The 21,125-nt window shown below is 42.0% G+C and overlaps 1 protein-coding gene across 5 annotated transcripts in view; it reads right to left on the bottom strand.

Moving 5' to 3' along the window:
* nf1a (neurofibromin 1a) overlaps positions 1 to 21,125 on the bottom strand; it is a 134,001-nt gene that overhangs the window by 64,631 nt on the left and 48,245 nt on the right. For 2 of the 5 annotated variants that reach the window (XM_080006492.1, XM_080006496.1), the window contains exons 15-33: positions 20,451 to 20,530; positions 20,203 to 20,326; positions 18,219 to 18,465; positions 18,047 to 18,120; positions 17,811 to 17,894; positions 17,280 to 17,666; positions 16,987 to 17,126; positions 16,092 to 16,214; positions 15,555 to 15,638; positions 15,244 to 15,360; positions 14,514 to 14,695; positions 13,901 to 14,112; positions 12,700 to 12,861; positions 12,252 to 12,349; positions 10,744 to 10,879; positions 8,687 to 8,749; positions 1,894 to 2,052; positions 1,693 to 1,790; positions 304 to 450 (exon numbers count right to left, since the gene is read on the bottom strand). In XM_080006492.1, coding sequence (XP_079862618.1) covers positions 304 to 450; positions 1,693 to 1,790; positions 1,894 to 2,052; positions 8,687 to 8,749; positions 10,744 to 10,879; positions 12,252 to 12,349; positions 12,700 to 12,861; positions 13,901 to 14,112; positions 14,514 to 14,695; positions 15,244 to 15,360; positions 15,555 to 15,638; positions 16,092 to 16,214; positions 16,987 to 17,126; positions 17,280 to 17,666; positions 17,811 to 17,894; positions 18,047 to 18,120; positions 18,219 to 18,465; positions 20,203 to 20,326; positions 20,451 to 20,530 — 2,717 coding nt within the window. Of the gene's footprint in view, positions 1 to 303; positions 451 to 1,692; positions 1,791 to 1,893; positions 2,053 to 8,686; positions 8,750 to 10,743; positions 10,880 to 12,251; positions 12,350 to 12,699; positions 12,862 to 13,900; positions 14,113 to 14,513; positions 14,696 to 15,243; positions 15,361 to 15,554; positions 15,639 to 16,091; positions 16,215 to 16,986; positions 17,127 to 17,279; positions 17,670 to 17,732; positions 17,895 to 18,046; positions 18,121 to 18,218; positions 18,466 to 20,202; positions 20,327 to 20,450; positions 20,531 to 21,125 lie in introns of all 5 variants that reach the window. The other 3 variants (XM_080006493.1, XM_080006495.1, XM_080006494.1) reach the window with 3 other exon arrangements.

Raw genomic sequence — 21,125 nt, 5'->3', positions numbered from 1 at the left:
GCGCGTGCGCACGAGGGATAAACCCACTACCGATAGCCTTAAAGGGTGGAGCTTATACAAAATAGAATCTGGAGTTACAATAGGTAACTAATGTTATTGGTGCGAGTTTATTACATGCCACACTACCAGGTTAGAAAACAGGAAGTTCTGTTGCTGTTGATAAAAATTAGGGAGTATATGAAAAGTACAACTTATATTCATGACATTTATCTCTTGGTCACATATTGCACGGATGAGCAAATTAATTCCAAGAGCAACTGAATGCACTTGGCCATCTCTAAACCTGCTTGAGAGTTCCCCGACCTGTTACTGGAGAGGTATTGACCAATCCTCTCCTGGTTGTTCCACAGCAGTCTGTGGAGGGCCAGCACATTGCCGTCACTGATGAAGGACAGACTGTGGTTGACTGAATCACTGGGCGGTGAGTCAGATGCAATGTCCAGGAAGAATCTGCAGGAAAATATTGAAAGAAAATATTTTAAAAAAGGGCAAGCCACCAACTTAAAAGCAACTTCAATTTGTGTTTATCTCAGTTTAAACAGCTGTTCCATAGTTTGATCTCTATAAACTATAAAGCAGTTGTTCAAGCAAGCTGTAAAACCATGTGTTCTGGTGAATGCCTTGATCAATTCTCTCATTTGACAGCAACTAGGTGAAGGAAATAACACATGAACATTAATGAAAATGTTGCAAGGCCACAGTTGGCTTACACTTAATCTGGAAAGTCCAAAGCTAATACTTTGGAGCGTATCAACTATCAGTTGTGCTTTTCAACTGATACTTGTACTTAACTCTGTATCAACTAGTCTGTACATTCAGGACTCCCTAAATCCTTGGCATTTGGACCATGACTCAAGCAATCACTTTTGGCTCACAAATATATTAAAGGAACACTCAGTAACAACGGGGTGCTCTAGGAAGCCAATGTGGCAAATGTGTCCTCCTCCATGACCCCAAAAGTTCAATCATGTCAAGTTAAAAGTTGAAAGTTAAAAGATATTCAGCCCGCTGTTATAAATGTTCATGAAAAACCAAAAGCAACATACAGTAGGTTAAGAAGTTTGATAAAGTTCTAACCTCCATAACCTTTGAAAAGCTGCACCAGTGTTAACACATGCTTTGGCGGAGGCTTTGTCATTTGCTTATTTGCCTTAGAATGAAGACTTTTAGGCTTGGTAGCAGAGAGGTCATGCATGCAGGTTGTCTGGTCACTGAGTGTTTGTCCATGTGCAGTTAAACTGAAACAAGTTTTGGGATCCAAGTGGGGCAGTTCAGGGAGTATAGCTTGACAGGTCTGGGGGTGAGGGGAACTTCTTCCTAAACAGAGAGTCCGATGTGGACTGCCTGCTCTGAGAGCCTGAAATCTCAGCATCAGTGTGACAGTGGACTGACTTCCATCAATCGACAATTTTTGTGAACCCCCACTGATTTAATATGGTCGATTTGTTCAGTTGATTTCATCTATTCTCGATTGATCCCTTAACATTAAAAATGCACAAAAAAATATTATCATGTAATGTAATTGAACAAAAACAAATCAAATTCTACTGCTGGAATTGTCATAATTTATATGTTTCATAAAGAGGAATGCACGCAACTGGATTTCATACAAAAAGCTACTTGCTGCAAAGCAATGTTTCTCAATGAATGGACAATTCTAATTACTTTGAAAAGATTTTTATCCCAGCTTACCGCCTGGCTGCATCAAAGTTGCTCTTCACAAAGTCATTGAAAGGCCTCATGTGCTCCTCCTTTGTAAACAAGACATGGTTGGCAATACTCTGCAGGACCTAGGGGGACAAAACACCAACACCAACCCCAAATTTGTTGAACATCTGTTCTTTGAAGTAAGTTATCTACCACCCGGTCTTTGATCAAGACTGAACATCTTACCTTAGACATGAGTTTAAGTCCCCTTTCTATCCTTGGCAAGGGCTTCTTGTCCAAAATGCCTGCCTCATAGGGGGACACGATGGCTGGGTTGACGAAGCGCAAAAACATTGCACTGCCGACTGCACCAATGCTGTTTTGGGGGAATCGTTGACTTACCACCTTGGGAAAAGGGGCAGGCATTGTGGGGGGGGGGGGGGAGGGACGGGCGGTACAAAAAATAATAAAAAGGAGGAAATAGAATAAAGGGACTCAGTGAGGGGTAAATATAGATATAGGACATCAACACATTAAAGCAAACAAAGTGCAAAAAAATAAAGTAAAAAAACAAAAGGAAAAAAACAAATTAAGGTAAAAAATAGGGAGTCATTGATAGAAAGAGTGTATTAAAGAGAGGGACAGAAAAAAAGATACATCAAGGCAGATTTAGGAGAATTAAAAACCTTAAAAGTGATTTTAGTGCTGCAACAAGGGCAGGCAAGGTCTAACGTCAAATAAAAATAGCCAAGGGAATGGAAGGGGAAAAAAAGTTGAAGAAGGAATGACAATGTATCCCAGAGATGCATGGCTGAAGAATGTCTCTTCACTGTGGAGATAAATGAGAAAACGCAAATGTCATTGTGGATTTAGTGGCAAGAAATGGAGAAGACAGTGGTAAATGTAGAGCCATGAAGTGTGGAGCAAAGCACTAAAATGACACACACTGGTGACGCGTCCCCAAACACTAATGTGTCCCAAATCCCACATCATGGCTCACAATGGAGGTAAGCAGGCTTATGTTTGCACATTTCAAGGAGGCAAAAGCAGACATTCTTAGGTCATGGGTTCGTGATTGGACATAACTTTGCTAACTTGACTAAAAGCATTATTTTTGAATAGTCAAGTCAATTCTTATTTTACAAGGTCATGTTAATGAGATCATTGATGATCGAGTTATAAAATGCCTCATCATCAGCTTAGAATACAATAAAAATATATATGATCTTCTACATAAGACTTCGTGGAGCATGCTGCTTGATAAATGATGCATTATTCCAAAGAGTAAAATTCATGCGTACACTGACAATATTAACTGTCAGAATATAGAACATTTCTCCAATGGTTTAAGAAATCCCCATCAATAGAATGATATTTGGGAAAAAATATCTCATCATTAGAAAATATCTATGTCTGACTCAAACCAGTATTTTTGTTTGAAAATCATTTTTGAGCAATTTAATGTTTTCTATGAAACTCCCCGCTGATTCCACAATCACTGCCATAGTTTCCCAGGATAACAGATCACCAAAACTTCAAGTGCCTTAAAAAAGTAAATTGCTAAAAGCGATGATCATCCAAGCGGCCACAACCACCCCCTTGAAATAGAAAGATTTCTTCACATCATCTAGAATCTTTTGAAAACAACTGAGTAACCGCATGTAGTGTGAAGTGTCTCGTGTATAGAACGATTCTTCTCCCAATAACTTCAGTTTGAGTGGTTGCTATGTTCCTTTTTTTCTATTATTGATGCTAGTTGGTAGCCTACTGTTGGTGAGAAACAGTATCTTTATCACTGCTTGCCATGGTGTTGCTAAAGCATGGCATGCAACCACTACTGCATACACTTTTTCCATTTGGAGAAAATTTGAGGGGGGAAAGTAGGAAGGGAAAATGGCTGGAGATAATCTTTAATGCATTTACAACTGATGCCATGTTGTGTGAGAAACATCGTTGCTGAAGACATATCAATCAGATGTTTTGCATGGAACCCAAGCTGAGGCTGCATCAACATGCCAATCTGAGGCAAAGAAGGTGTTGCTTCTGGGACAATCCTGGATGTTTTAGTGTACGGATGCCCACCTGACGGCTCGGTTGAGATTGTGCTTTTATTTTGTTTTTGGTTAGTTTTTGTTATTTGTTATACACCAATTTCATCTGCACTCCGTACATATGATCGCAGCACACTTATGGACATTGGATTAAGGAATACTCACCAGTTTCCACACTTTTTATCCACCTCTTGGTAGACGTAGGAGATTCTGCGAGGCCTATGCCAGAACAACAATGGAGACGGGGTGCCCCCCAGGAAGAAGAAAAAGCAAAGGGTGAGGCGGGCTGGAGTCTATAAAAGACTGAGGGCTCGTGCAAATTGCCCACCTCTACCCAGTGTCCTGCTTGCCAATGTCGAATCTTTGGAGAACAAACTGGACGACATCACGGCAAGGATCCAATTCCAATGGGACTTGAGACTGTAATCGTAACCTCTACTTGACTGAAACATGGCCGACCCTCGGGTGCCAGACCAAACTATTCAAACTATGGAATCCTTCTCCATTTTCCGTATGGATAGAACAGCCGAATACGTGTAATTCAAAGGTGGTGGAGTCTGATTATTGGTCATCAATAGCTGGTGTGACCCCAGGAATATTATGGCCCCTCGCGTTCCTTCTGGCCTCACCTGCAGCATCTGACGATCATTTGGCATCCATTTTACCTTCTCTGTGAGTTCACTTCGGTCATTACAATGGCAGTCTATATCACACCACAAGCCAACATAGCAATATCAGAGCTTCATGATGTGCTAAACAGACACCACACCAGACCAGACACATGGACACAGCCCTCATTGTGGCTGTGGACTTTAATAAAGCGAACCTCAAACAAGTTCTGCCACTCCTCCAACACATCTCCTGCCCCACCAGCGGAGAATGGAAATTGGACCACTGCTACACACAGTTTAAGGAGGGCTACAAGGCCACCTCCCTTTCACCGTTCGGCAAGTCAGACCATGCTGCCATTTTCCTGATACCGGAATACAAAAAACGCCTGGTTCGGGAAACTCCAGTAACAAGGGAGGTCAGGCTCTGGAGCACCCAATCAGAGGCCAGGCCGCAGTACGAGTGATGGTAACTGGAACGTGTTTCGCTCAACCCTTGATGACGTCAGCGAGTTTACGGAATCGGTGATTAGCTTCGTTGCCAAGCAAACGTATGATGTGGCTCCCATGGTTATGGCGAGATCCTTTCCGAACCAGAAACTGTGGACGGACAAATCCATATGTGATGCACTGAACGCGCACACTGCTGCTTAAAACACTGGGCTTGTGTCTGGGAACATGGAAGATTACAAGGTGCCATCTTACCAACTGCAGAGGGCTGTGAAAGAGGCAAAGCGTCGGTACAGAGACAGAATAGAGTCTCAGTTCCGGCTGTCTGACACCAGCTGTCTTTTTCTGTCTAGTTTTACGTAAAACATTTTTTCCACACTTAGTTTTAGTTTTTAAATTTTGTTTTAGTTAACTGTACAGGGATGCAAAAAACATGTATGGTATAAAATGGTCTGAAATACTTACAGTGGCAGCAGGCAGTTTTCCGGGTTCATCACTTCCGACACGCTTTACAGTTTTCTGCGCCAGTGAATGCAGCAACGCTTATTGTTTGGAGTGCTTTCAACTGGAAACTAGAGCCATGTCTGTTTCTTAGTTCAAACATAATACCAGAAATATGTCCACTAGTTAATCGATCGCCGATAGCATTGTCCTTCTGAAGGAGGCCGCAGAGGATCTATACCCACCTCATAATCATCGGAGCCAGTTGAGGGTGAGCAGCTTCAGGTACCTGGGTGTAAACATCACTGAGGACCTGACAAGGACATTTCAAACAGAGACTCCAGTGAAAAAGGCGAGGCAGCGCCTTTATCACCTCAGACAACTGAGGAACTTCAGTCTCTCCACAGATCCAGAAAACCTTTTACTCTGGTGCCATTGAGAGCATCCTGTTAGGGTGCATCACCAGCCGGTAAGGGAACTGTTCATCTCAGGACCTCAAAGCCCTTCGGAGAATGGTACGACTGGCTGAACGTACCACGGGGACGATACTCACACCCCTACAGGACTTGCATACCAGGCGGTGCAGAACCAGGGCCAAGAGGATCATTAAGGATCCCCAACATCCCAACCATGCATGGACTGTTCCAGTGGCTGTGGTCAGGCAGAACCCTCCACAGCCACAAGTCCAGAACAGAGAGACTCAGAAAGAGCTTCTTCCCCCAAGCCATAAGGAAATTGAACTCTGTCCACCTCACCGCTGTAATGCTTGTACACATTTTATTTTATATTCCCCAATATTAATTATCTATTACATTATTCTCAGTTTGCAAACATTGCACGGCAAGCATTGCATGATGATAAGTTTCTGTTGTTGATTGTTGGTATATCTTGCACATCTGTACAGATATTAATTTTCTCAGTTCTCAAACATTGCAGAGCAAACATTGCACTATGTACATAAACATAGTATGTGGTTGATATTGGTATATTCTACTATATAGATTTTATTTAATTTTATCTTAGTCCTACTTTATTTAATTTTTTTTACAGGTACTCTTCACTTAACGACCTACCTGTTTACCGATCTTTCAGACTTACGACCAGCTCTCCGACCAGTCTGTATTGTGCACTGCGTATAGTACCGCGGCGTGCGCGCTACGTGCATACTATATATACACTGTAAACATCTCATCACCGTTCTCAGTCTCGTTCCTGCAGTCTGTCAGTAGTCACTACACTAGCGTTCGCAACGCCCCCTTACCGTGAAATAACACGGGTCCTCGCTTATCGACCAATTCATTTAACGACCTGGTCATCGGAACAGAACTTAGTCGTTAAGTGAGGAGTACTTGTATTTTATTTATATTTTTAATACTCTGCCCTGCACAATCTCTGGCGTTGGCCTTAAAACATTCCACTACATGCTCTACACCGTGTAATATGTGACAAATGAATCTTTTAAATTTGAAGCAAACTTTTGAAGAAACTGCTACAATGTCAAGAAAAACAAGTGGAATATTCTGAATTTCAGATGACTGCCAATGTCAATCAAAGGATTAACGTTGCATTTCCTCTGTGGTCAATTAGGGAATTTCCCCTTTGGCCAATTGGGGATGGTGAATTATGGCACGTCCTCTTTGGACCAATAAAGGGTAGGTAAAAACTCAGTATAGAGTTTTGCAGACTGTCCCAAGTTGCAGTGAACGTATCACAACATGTCAGGATCCAAAACTGCCTACTCTATTTATTTATTCATTCATTAATTTATCTATTGCAAGCTGCTATCTGCATCTTGTGAGGTCCTGGGAGGAAACATGGGGCTTCCTCCACCTAACGTCAGTAAGGACCCCCCCCCCCCCAAAAAAACCTTCCACACATCATCGTCTGACGATGGACACTCATCACCAGGTCCCCGGGCACATCCACGAATGCTGCCCACTGCTCCTGGCTGTGCCCCCAGAGGAAGGACAAGCCAGGATGGGTTAAACGCAGAGGCCTCATTTCACCGGCCACCATCCAAAGCATGTGCATGTGTGTGTGTGCGTGCGTGCATGTGTTGTAGTGTGGTGTTCTGTGTGACGATTAAAGATTCTTTTTCTTCTTCTTGAAAGTTGGCAAATAATCTAAATCATGCATCAATGATGATGTCTGTCTGTCTGTCAGAAAAATGAAGTGAGGCAGGACACTTTAGCTTTCAGGGGGACAAACTGTAAACCACCCAAATAACCCTCTGAAACTCCTTAGATAGGATCAAAAGTTCAGCTAAAACTTCTTAAACCCTGCCACAGATCCTATGGACTGAAGTCATGAAGATACTGGACGTCTGCAATCCTCCTTTAACTACCGGATGAAAGCAATGTATCTAAAATGTATCAAATTCAACTTGCCAATGTAAGTTTACCGCAAGTTGAATGCCTTGGTCCCTCCTTCCTGTTTTTGCTGATATACATCTATACCAGTTCAAAACAGGACCTACGTGACATGCTTAGTCCACTACAGCAAGTTTTCTAAGATCTCGAGACCAGTGTTTATTCACATATTGCAAGCCAACAGTAGTGCAATACTCCACACTAAAACAGGAGTGTTAACAGTCAAACAGACAAAGGAGCAGAGCAGGTTTCCAAAAGCACTAGATAATAACAATTTTCCTTTGGGTTGAAGATCGACTTTCCCATTTCCAAGTATAGCAACGTATTGTCACCAGTGAAACGAGGAGGCCAGTTTATCATCATTCCTCCAAAACAGTATTTCATGTCTTGTTTAATGATGTATCAGATGGCATGCATGCTGGCCCTGCTTGGTTCGGGCGGCATCAGTATGCAATGAATGTTTAAAGGCTACCTCCAATTTGTTTGCAGTTCATGATTTATATGAATTATCGATACCTCATATACTGCTGCAATACATCAGTTCCACAATCTCTGCATGCATGTTCTGACAAAAAACTGGTCTTAGCACCAGAATGTCAAGCTCTTGTGAAATGTTTCTTGGCAAAAAGGGACATTGGATTATCCAACTGGCACACCGACTCACCAAATTATCAAAACCTGTTTTGACTTTGTTATTGGGCGCTGCATTCACTTTCGCTCCCTCCATCTCTCGTTGGGGGGCAGTAAGTGAAATCGGCTTGGAGGTGGCCTTTAAAGTTGATGTTACTGAAATGACGAATGTACAAACAATATTATGATCCAATGTGGATCATTACCATGTGGATGAAATGTGCTGACAAATAGATCTCCTGGAGTGTAAATCAGAGTGACTAGAGCACAACAAGGAGGTACTGTGAGAAGAATGCCACCATTGTTGGGAGGAGTTAATTGGAAAAAGGAAAAAAAATGAATAGAAGTAGTAAGCATTTCTAGAGAAACACCAAATTGAAACCATATTAAAAATCATGAAGAAAGAAATCGAATCAAAGAAAATAATTATTTTTTTTTGCTTTGGGGAAGAGGGAAAGTGGCTGGGGGAGGACAGATTATCTGAACTTACTGCTTTTTTGTTTTCCTTTTTTTCTTTAACTGTCGCTTTATTCAGTAGCGAGTGGCAAGTTGCCTACAGAACAGAGATGAGCACAATCATGTTCACAGCACCAGCTCAACGACACACTGACACAGCTACGCAAAGCCCTAATGCATACACACACATTTTTGAGAATAGAGAGGGAGCTCTCAAAGCAAATGCTCTCAGAAAGTGACTGAACTACTCCTGAAGCATTCTGTGTGCCCGTGCATGCTCTGTGTGTCTTCCTTACCCAACACAGAGCAGTTTAATAGTATGTATGGATGTGTTTGTGTGTGTGTGTGTGTGTGTGTGTGTGTGTGTGTGTGTGTGTGTGTGTGTGTGTGTGTGCACGCGCATGTACCAGCATATAGTGTTGGAAATGATGTGGGGAGAGGATCTGGAATGAAAAATGGTTAACTGAAGATGGCAAAAAACAAATAAGGAAATAAATTGATTAAGTTAGAGACCACTTGGTTTTGCTACTCGAGGGCCTAGAGGTGGAGGTACACTTAAAAAGAAGTAGAAGTTTTGGACCAAAAAGAGATCTTCAGAACAAAATAAGAACAAATTGACGCAGTGATGTGTTCTTGACGCAAGTCCCTGAAGGTGGAGGTTCACTTAAAGAGAAGTAAAAGTTTTTTTACCAAAAAAGACATGTTCAGAAAAAATTGAGCTGGTGATCTGGGTTCTTGCGGTGTCCTCCGCGCAACACCCTGAGGCGAATTTTGTCTTTCGTCTTTCTCTCATTTGGAGACCTCCCCTCGTCGGGATTGGTCCATAAGCCATTGCGTCATGGCAGGGGACGGACTTCCACCTTCCTCCCTAGACCATAATCTCCTCCTTTCCCGGGTGAATAAGCTTGTTTTTTTTCCAGAGCTGCAACATCCGAGCATTTTTTATATATACCGTATCTCCTCAAATATAAACCGGTACTCAAATAAAAACCGGTAAACATGGCTGAATCAGTGTGTGATTGTATTTTTTTTCCTCCTACAGCACTGAGCCTTACACCGCGCGTCCCGTGCGGTACCTGTGCTGGTTTTACTGTGTTTTAATTTTAGATCTACTGTTTAAGTTAGTTTCTAGTTGTATGATACGAACATTTCAAACCAAGGGACGTTCTCTGTTTTGGAACAGGAGAGTCTCTCTCTTGCTGTAGCGTTCATACTTCTTTCACCGCAGAGTTCTTATTGAGTATTTTGCTGACAGTGTTCTGGGACACGTTCTCCGGTGGTTCTAACGTCTTTTGTTCTCACGTCTATTTAAGTGTATCTCCACCTTGATGCCGTTTGTCTTTTTTTCGTTCTGATAGCTACCCAGTTAACAATTGGTCCAAATGTCCTTGCGTCATGGCAGGGGACGGACTTCAATCTCCCTTTCTGGGTCATTCAATCTCCTCCTTTTCCCAGTTCAACAAGCTTGTTTTTTCTGGAGCCGCAACATTCAGAGCATGATTTATAGATATATATCTCACGTCTTTTTAAGTTTACCTCCTGCTTACCTCCAGCTGTTTTGAACTTGAAAACTAATTTACGCACTTTACAGCTGACCTAGAACATCGCCAAATTATTAATCTTAAATTCCAGCTTATCTTTAGTCAATGCGACCAAGCTGAGCAGCACAGAATGAGAGCAGCTATGTGGAGCTACATGTAGCAGGAGTGATCTGCTTTGCCTAAGACATTTCCTCAAATGGAACGTCTAACGTGCATTCATGTTTTGTAACTCATTGCATTTGACAAAGCAGTGAGTTCAGCAGCATGTGCACCACAGAGTTGTGTGTGGGGGGTTAAGCGAGGACCTAAAATGTTTAAGTGACCACACAATATGTTTGGACACACACACACACACACACACACACACACACACACACACACACACACACACACACACACACACACACACACACACACACACACACACACACACACACACACACACACACACACACACACACACACACACACACACGGGGCGCGTTTGCCATCATCGCTGTACAGGGGGGTATTTTCACCGCTGTCTGGATGGGAGGGGTCGATGAGCTACCTGGTATAGACAGTGGCATACGCTACGGAGCTGCGGGGGAAACTCGCAGGAGGAGCCAATTATGGCCTGGAAGAAGCGCTCTGTAATCTGCAGCAGGTTCCTCTGGTTCTCCTCCAGATTTTCCCCTTGCTCCAGTCTGAGGAGGTAAAATAGGAGGAGGAGCCGGGATCAACAGACAATATGATTTATCTTTAAAGATACGCAGAAACACCAAATTATCCAGTGGAAGGGTATTGTGCTTCAAGAAAATCCAATTCTCTAACAATACACACAAAAACTCTTGAGACTCACCAATGTGGCATTCATGGAACATTGAACCAGTTGATTAACACCAATTTTTCCATAACCATATGTTAAAATGGTTCTATTGAGTCTACAAATGTCATATACTGAAATACTGTGGTGTTAATATGAGGCTTGGCACAAGCACATTACATTAGTAAATCAAAAGGTTAATGGCGTCAGGCACATTCCTAGAGATGTTGATCATACAAAGAACAAATGGACAACAGAAAACAACTATGTTCAAAAAAATGTTGGCAAGTTTGATGATAAACTCCGACCAAATTAACATTTTTTAAATGCACCCCATTGTGTTTATTTGCATACAATGTTCCATTACTGTCAGACAGATCTGACAGAATGTGAGCAGACCTTCAGTGGCCTTAAGACAGGTTTGCCATTTATCTACCCAGACCATATTTAAGTGGTCTTGGTTGGTTCTAATAAGTTAGAACTACTCTCACTACTACTTAAATGCAGTTTAACCCTTAGAAAAAGGTTTAGGTACCAGATCTACTCGGCCTGGCAAATCGGCTTGCACAGAGGATGAAACAAACCCCTTGGCGCAATGAAGGTGAGGGCCGGTGCGCACCAGCTGAGGTGCAGATGTCGGGTGCAGCACTGGCCCGTCTCACCCGCGCCACTGGGGAGGTGGAGCAGCAACATTTTGTCTGAACAATTCATGTTTTTTTGGGTTTTTTTTACGTAGCACTGTAAAGTATGTTTTACGGCGGTTTCGTTCCCAAACGCCCAAGTTACATAGTGCAAGAAGAGGCATTCGGGGGGGGTGGGTGGGAATGAAAGAGGTGCCATTCTTTATATTACAAGTCAGTACCATCAAAATGATTCTGAAGCTGTTATTTTAAGGTAAAAAAGTTACATAGTGTTGCTTTAAAAGGTCCCAAAAATGTTTTTATAGTAGTCTGCCATAAATAACTTTTAATAGTGCAACACTGTGTGCGTATGACTGTGTGTGTGTGTGTGTGTGTGTGTGTGTGTGTGTGTGTGTGTGTGTGTGTGTGTGTGTGTGGGACTGGGGTTCAAGTTCATTGGTGAGTTTTTTTCATTTGCATAAGTTCATCTAATTGGAAGGGAGGTGTCCAGGATAGTTGGTAATTGGCCCAGGTGTCTAGAGGCAGGTTCCCGCCAGAAAGTCAGTCAGAGTGTGTGGAAGGAGAGGAGAGAGGGAAGTGAGGCGAGCGCCTGGTGCATGCAAATTATTTTACCTTGTTGGATCAACCTCAAAGCTGATGTGCTCTGGGGTTGTGATAACCCCCTTTAACAAAGGCTCCAAGAGCTTCTGCAAGTACGCCGCCCCATATACCTGATAACACAACACAGGTATAACACTAAGAGTTTTTTCTACCTGTCCAATCAACGAATCACAGAATTGTTCAAATACATTGAGCTAATTTTAATTAATGCTTGTTGGAAGAAGAAAAAACACAATTATCTGCAATCTAAGGACAATGCGTCGCTCAGCCAAAAATATTCAATTATATTACATCACTCAGCAGACACTTTTGTCAAAACCAAAGTACAGTTTTTCATAGTACCAAACGACTTTAAATCACAGTCATAGGCAGCTAAACCTTCTCTCGGAATAGGCAGCACTGGTAGAGCTGGGTGTTGAAAGTTTTAAGAAGACGGATAAGCTGTCCCACCAACCCTCACCTTAAAACAGAAGGTCATGATTTTGCTGGCAAGGCTGTTTCCTCTAAAAAGCGTCTGCATTGAATCAGCCAGCTCCACTTCTTTGGAGAACATGTTCCACAGTAGTTGATACAGCAGGTGTCTGGAGTCGAATAACGTCACCAGCACACGTGCTAGTTCATCCTGAAGATGAAAAAAAAACAAAAACAAAAAAAACAAAACACATTTGATACTTTTGAAGAAACATTCAACCACTGAATATACTTGTGTTATGAATGTGGCCCTCTATGTGCTGTTTCCATTGTCGGTGGCGGGGTCCACCCTTCCCAGGAAGAATGTAAAGTGGAGACACGCAAAACGTGAAAGGCAGTTGTGCAAACTTGATAAACCAGCATAGCTACAGTGGTGGAAAAACTACTGGAAACTTGGACTTTTACTCAAACACACATTTACTCACAATTCAGTAAATGTAGAGATCTCTTACTGAAAACTACTCTGGTAAAAGCAAAGTCACTCATTAGAATACTACTTGAGTAAAAGCCTGAGAGTAGTTGATATTTAAGGTACTTAAGTATCAAAAGTAATGATTATGGTATAAAATGTATTTACTTATCAAAAGTAAAAGTAAATACTGAGGAGAAAAAAAATATACTTTTTTTTTTGCTCAGATTTTTTTCTGGTTGCCAATATTTGCGTATTTTTCGATAAGCATAAGGGGCAGTTCATTCGGTAAGATACATTTTTCACTCTGACATAAGGCAACATTTGTTGTAAACATGGCCACGGGTGTTTGTCTCCATCAGTTGTAGCAGGTGCAGGTAGGGAGGCATTACTTCTGGGGGAGGCATTACTTCTGGAGGAGGCCATTGCGCTCCAACACTGCTCTAGTTGTGACTCTTTGGTCTTTTGTTGTGACTGTTACATGCCGGTGCTTGTTCATTACATTACATTTCATTTAGCAGACGCTTTTATCCAAAGCGACTTACAATTGTTCAAACACCGACGGACGCAGCCATCAGGAGCAATTAGGGGTTAAGTGTCTTGCTCAAGGACACTACAGCGTGCTAGCAGGAGGAGCCTGGGATCGAACCAGCAACCTTTGTATGACTAGACCACCAGCTCTACAGCCTGAGCTACCATCCCCCCTTGTTCAGTAGCAATGCCGCAAAAATGACACAAGCTTAAGAACATATATAATAATCAAAGAAAAGTAAGTTCTCACCCACTGAGATCCAGGGACCACGTTGGCAAGCGCCATGGCAATGGGCAGCTCTCCTTGATCTCCCATCATAGTGACCAGCTCAACTAGTCTCTCGAAGCGGTCGGCCAGAACTGTCTCGGCCAGAGTGTCAAACTCTGTTCCCTGCTGTAGGATCTTGGTCAGTACTTCCATGAAGGTGGCTCGTGTCTGGAGGTCCTTATGGTAGCCCAGGCCTGGTGAGCAAAAAAGACAAGACACCGTCTCTTATGGAAATGTTCAGTTTTTAAAAGCAGATGCTTTTCTAAATTTTAAATAAAGGTATTTTACCCAATGACAAAACACACAAAAATTAAAAACTTTTGCCTGCTGACTCATGGCAGAAAGCAGAGTCGCAAATGCATTTGCCAGAGTTGGCAAGTCAATGCTGCTGTCTATTTTCACTCTTTTTATCAGTTCCACGGTGCATAACCTCCCGTTTTTGTAATGCAAAATGTTGCGTCACGATAACCCATTACACCCTTAGCAAGTATAAAACGACACATTAAATTTGTCGAGTCTCATTGTGACCAACGACACACTTTAAATTGACCAGAAGACCAGTGAGTGTCTGTTGGTAGATTTAATGGATACTAACCAATGGAGTGCATGAGGCCGCTGTCCACGTTGGCGTTGAGGAGGTTGGACATGGCCAGCACAGTGCAATGGCGTAGTGATGCCAGGCGGCGGGACATACCCCTTTTCCTCCCACCCACTGCCTGGCCTTCATCCTCCACCTCACTGCAGTCGTTTAGCAGGTTCATGAACAGGGTGAAGTACCTGAGCACCATGACGGAGCGGCAAAAGAGAAAAACATGCAAAACACTTGGATTTGCACAATCAGTATTTCCAGTTTTCAGTATTTCAGTATTTCCATGATTCTGTACGCAAAGAAATAAATGTAAATTCTTCAAATGTAATGCAATATATTTATTGGCTTGCATTTTCTCTCATTGTTGCAATAGCAGCATATATAGAATAAATGTTTGAATATGATGCTTTTATAACATGGACCAATACAGACTCATTGCTAGGTGATAATAACGACAGCTTTCAGACGATTCACATCCAGTGATTGTATCAATCTCTATTACTTTACTCCCAATGGAGGTTATTATGAAGACGTTGATCGTTACAGGTACAGTCAAAAATGTAAAAGAATATAAAATAATATTAATAATATTTATTTTAAAATAATATTTTACCTTCACATTTTTGCTTATCCATTTGTTCTGCAATAGGTGTCATGAAATCAAATTTCCCGGAATCAACTTCATCATTGCTTCAAATGATAGGGTGAGTAAGGGTAAAATGTCGCGGAACCTTACTTGAGAAAGAGCTGGGACTTGGCCTCCATCAGCTCCACCCCATCTCCTTCCTCTGGCTGTAGTGGCAGGCCTGCCAGCAGAGACACCACCGCCTCCATACTGGCCTGGTCCAAGTCCCTGCATCAAACCCACATGCACCAACCATGAGCCTCTGTATTAGATCATATGCTGTGGGATCCTCCCTTGAATGAATGAATGGATTTGGATACGCAAACTACAGAGATAATATCTACAAATAACAGCACTACTGTAGATAAAACCATGTTATTATACACTTCACCAGTTGCGGTAACAGATGAAAAATATTGCACCTTGTCAGACACTTAATGTCATCATCGGCCGCCTGGTTGGAGGTTCCCATCACCCAGTCTGTGAGATACTCCACCATCTTGTTCCTAGAAAATGTAGGGAAAAAATACTCTGTATTCTTCTGAGCACGAAAACCATAAAAGGGATAGTTTTGCTTTTTCTGTTATTTGTCTCTCTTGCGCACTGAATTATAAAAGTGTTTTAGTCTTCAGGAAATATGAAGCGATTCAATTGGTCCTTTGGTCTTGCATCGCCCTATACACAGTTCGATTTTGGGGGAGGTGTGAAAGCTACAGTGGTAGCTTCTGCAGGCTATGCAAAAAAAACAAAAAAAAAAAAAAACTTGTTAGAACTATTTTTGGAAAAAAAAAAAAGAGATCAGAGAAAAAGAGAGATAATCTCCAAATATATCAGAATGTTGTATGAAAATGTTGCCTGATGTCATTATATCATCCCCCACATTATGTGAGAGCAACATAGCATGTGATTTCAACACCACAATGGAGTTCTGGCCACGTAGAGTAGCTGGTGTGACTGACCTAAACTTCATCTCCTGGCAGAAAGAGAGGTCATCCCGCCTTTCCATCATCACCTCCACGAGCTGGCACAGTTTAGTCTTGATTTGAATGGCGTGGACCATGTTGCCGAGAATACGCACATATCTGGGGGAAAAAAAAAAGAGGAAACTTATAGCCGGTGGGGGTGGATCCCCCAATCAGCAGCTGTTAAACGTTAGGTGTCAATTTTATGTTGATTTCATATAGTTACTTTGTGGGTATTGCAGTTACAATATTGGAGTATTGTAACTGCAATATATTGTATACTGCAATATATTGCAATTCAATACTATTGTATTGAATTGCAATATTACAATTTCTAACAATTTACTCTTATTGACTGTTTGGTACAGCCCCTGAACCTTGGTGCCAAATGGTAACAATGACAAGTGAGCATCTCGGATGCCATTTCAGGGATGCACCTGACCGCATTGCCAAAGCAGGGTTTGAGTCCATTCCATCATGATTCCTACATCATTAATGTATTTGAAGAAAAAATCATGTTTCCCAACAGGAGACTTGTATGTAGATTAGGGATGGCAACAAACTCCAAAATAATTACTCTGATTATGCATTCATCTTACCAGAGATACAACCATCCAGGGGTGTGCCAAGTGAAGTTCAATAGACATATACAAAAACAAGTGTAAAGAAACTAACAACTAAGGTTTAGCTCCAAACTTTGCCTTTAGTACCTTGCCTAGAATGACACTAATAATACAAGGTAAATAAATAAAGAAGAGTAAGCAATGGCACTCCAACAGTTGCACGCCAGATAGCAGGAGCCTCCAAGGAAGTCCAGCAGATAGTAGGGGGAAGTGATATCCTACCAGACACACTGGTACAAAATGCTTTTTAGATGAGTCCATACACTGACCTAACCAAATTGAGCATCATGGTCTCGATGCTGGCCTGACCCAGGTGTTCCGAGCTGCCCTCTGTGTGGTTATCAAGCAAATTCTTCATAATGGCAATGGTCTGTTCGACAAACTGGGTGTTGGTATCATTGATAGGGACCTGGAACATCAAAAAATTGCACAGACTAATTGAAAGAAACAAGTTACTCTTTCATTTTGGAAATCAAAATAACCATGAAACACCTTCAATCCTAGTAGAGATCACAAAAAAACTTTTGTCTTGCCTATAGTGAGGCCAAAGAAATGTGCTCACCGGGCCCTGCGTGTCAAAGAACTTGCCAATGCTGTTCCTCAGCTTGTTAAAGAGCATGGGGTACAGGGCAGGGCTGAGCTCCAGTCCGAGCAGGTCCTTGACATTGGTGCGAACATGGAGGCCCACCCGTTCGTGCCCGCATACAAGCAGAGCCAGAAGTCGGTCCAGGAAGCGACTTAATGGAGTCTCGCTGGATGTGGAGGTGGAGCAAGTGGCAGGGGATGTGACAGGGTTGGAGACCTCGCAGGAACCAATGGAGATCATGGAGTGCTTGCGTTCGCTCATGGGCCCCATGGGAGGGCTGTATGTGGCCGGGCCTGGGGTGCTACGCTGTTGGAGACACACCCCACCTAGAGCGCACAGGAATCCCGTCATGTTAATCCACTCCTGCTGTTGGAGAGAACAAGAATGACAGAGTATTATTTTAACAAGGGAGGGGGGGACTTACAATACCAATGCACATTCACGCAGCAGTTGATATAGCCATGTGTTCATATTTGACAATACTAAAACAATTAAAAGGGTATTTACCTGCGCATCATCGCCTTTGTTTTTAGGGAAGTTAAGAATGTGTTTGGTTGCCTGATCCCATTTCGTATGAGTGTCTTCCCATGCCTAGAAAAAAAAGCAACCCAAATTAATTCACAGGAGTAAAGAAATAATTAAACCTACACACTTACTAGCAAGTAAACGAAAGAAAATAATTTAAAAAGGCATATGAAATAGAGTTGAGCTGGGCGAGCAAGGCTCATGTACACCAACCCCACCTCAATGTTTCCTGGAGTCGGGTGCTCTATCCTCCTCAGCAAAGCCATCACCCTCTTCTGCAACGTCGAGCGACCTACCGGGAGACAACAAATCGGACGACAGGCGGTGACGCAATCCCAAAGTATCCAAAAGCATGGCACTTTGAACACATATTACACACAAACTTCTGACCTGTACCCATAATGTTGCTGACTGAAGCAAGCTCGCTGAAGGTGGCATAGTTGGGCAGGATTGTCTGGACAGGCACCTCGTCAGCAGCACTGCGGATGTCGGCTTCTTCGCAGAGGTGTCGGAAGCACGACATTGCGACCAGCACAGCCTCAGCGTCCGGGCTCCACAGGAACATGTACAGGCTCACTTCCAGCTTGGTCTGGGCCTGCCGACAGATAGGGATGCCGCTCCCCAGCGTGGCACATTCCTGCAGGGCGCATTGAGTCATATTCGGTCAAGTCTTTTTTTCTTTGCACACATAACTCTGTTGGTCAATAATTCCCACAGCTGACAGTAGCCCAGTACAATGTACTCTGTGTTCAATTAAACAATAAACTGTTATTAAATAAGCTTCACCAATTGTTTTTTGTTACTATTGCAATTTACTTATATTGCCTCAAGTGGCAATGGCAGTTTTTCACCTTTCTTTACACTTTCCTTTTTTTTTTTTTTATCAAGTTTTACAAATACACACAAAGAACAGACAAACAATAACAATGAGTTGCAGTTATCTCTATCAATTTGTTCATTTTTCAATATTTCTTCAGCAATTATTATTCATATCATTGTGTCCTATTGAAAACTATATTGATTGACTGTCCTATAAAACTCATTTTTCCTAAAATTCTCTTTCTTATATTTGTATCATATTTGTGTTCATTTTATTTTTTTATATACCCTTATCAGTCCCACAATGGGGAAATTCGCAATTTCTCTGCATTTTCCCATCCTAGCATCTGACGTACCTAGGAGCAGTGGGCTGCCATATAGAGGCGCCGGGGGAGCAGTTAGGGGGTGAAGTGTCTCGCTCAAGGACACATCAGCAAGCGACCAGGAGGAGCCTGGGATCGAACCAGCAACCTGACTAGACGACCCGCTTAACCTCCTCAGCTACTACCCCCATAAATCATGCCATTGTTCTTGGGTTGTCTTTTTTATTAGCCATAACGAATAAATAATTACTTCACCGGTTACAACTTCCCACAGCAATGTCACCCAGATATAAAATGGTTCATGTCATATGTATCCGGTACCCAAATAAACTGTTCATTATATTGGGTACATCTCCCTGGATTTTACTTTTTTTTTTGACAGTGCCAAAGATCATGGTTGTTCTGCAAACAGCTGCATACTCTTTATATTGGGAGTAACAAGGAACCTGGTCACATTGTTGCAGCAATGTTACCTCCATGCCCATGATCAAGTTATAGTTTGCTGTACCACTCGTTATTATTGGAATATCTGGCTCTTTTTCCACATTTTGTTTTATATTCAGAGTTGTATTCCCTTTTATTTTCCATTAAACATTTATAAAACAAGGAAATCAACTTGATTGTTTTTGCAATTAGATGCAATAATTATAATTCCAGTCAAACCAGCAATGGGAGAGTTTGTTTGATATATTCAGAGTAATAATTTGACTTAACTGCACAGAAGTTATATCATGATATTTAGTTAATTAATCTGTGAGGGTCTATAATCTATGAGTGTTTTATCATACTTGAGATTTACAGCAAATACTGCAGTGAGACAATTCTGCCTCGAGTAAAACATGTAAACTTGAGGTCATTTTGAGGTCAGCTTGGGAGTCCATGGATTTCATTGTCAATGAAATCAGACTTTATTGCAGTGTATTTGACAATCGAACTTGAAACACAAAACTTTAACCTTGTCTAATAACACCGGATTAAAATTTTAATTTATTTACGCATCTTGTTAAGGGCAGCTATTACGATGGGAGTTTTAATTAATAACGTGACTGAGATAAAAAATGGACAGAAATCCCCGCTGTCAAATTGTGACAGCGGGGATTTTGTGACAGTGATGTGTACAAAAATTAAAAACACATAACAAAATTGACAAGGTCAAATGCCTAGTTGAAAATATGACAAGCCGGTTCATAAGGCAAGCTCTTCCAAAATACCTACCGAGAATGTAACCCTACCTTGTTCTTAAGAAGGAACTTATTCCTGCATATAAGTATCTCCCTCAGCCACTTGAGCACCTCTGTCCCATTGACCATTGGGTGGCCGATTAGCTTCCGGCAAATGAGGAAAAGAACCTGCGAACTGGGAGAGCGAAATTTAAAAAGAGCCTTAAAATAAAAGGCGACAAAGGCGCCATGTGGATTCCTTCTCAAGACAGACCACCAAGCAACAGCGCTCCAAAGAGATGAGCGCTCCAAAGAGATACCTGATGTCCCAGAAGGTCTCGATGGGGGCGTCAGGGTTCCACAGCTCGATAGTCTCTGGCTGGTGTAAGACTAGAAGAGCCTGGACAGAGAGGCGCAAAAGGATCAGCGATACGGGATACGGGAGGGGAAAAATAAAAAAATAAAAAAATCGAAATCAGTACACCACAACACTTGAAAATATATATATTTTTTCCCTTGGTGTTGAAGTAGTAATCCGTTAAATCGTTTTGTTAAAAAAAAGTTCCCAAGTTTGGTATTGATTCCATATCAATTTGGCTGGCTTTTCCCGGCGAGAATGCATTGATCAGGCAGCCGTGGTGAATTTCATAACCCCCCAACAAAAAGAAAAACCCTCCGATGAAAATGTCCCACCACATCAAGTGATCAAGAAAATAAAAATTCACACTTTCAAGAAGAAAGTGACGAACAGGAAGGTAAAACCAGATGCAAAATATAAAAAATAACCTTGCAGGTTTGAATGGAATTCTGGGCGTTTTAATGTAATCCACCCTACAGAGAAAATTGTATGGATTTCTACTTTAAATGTTCTGGTCTAGAATAGTGTGTGTGTGTGTGTGTGTGTGTGTGTGTGTGTGTGTGTGTGTGTGTGTGTGTGTGTGTGTGTGTGTGTGTGTGTGATCAAAAACACTAAATTCCCTCAAGTATGTGGTTAT

This window comes from Zeus faber (assembly GCF_960531495.2).
Source record: "Zeus faber genome assembly, chromosome: 9".
Classification (NCBI taxonomy): Eukaryota; Metazoa; Chordata; class Actinopteri; order Zeiformes; family Zeidae; genus Zeus; species Zeus faber.
The sequence above is the reverse complement of the archived record's forward strand: the minus strand, read 5'-3'. Positions and strand labels throughout refer to the sequence as shown.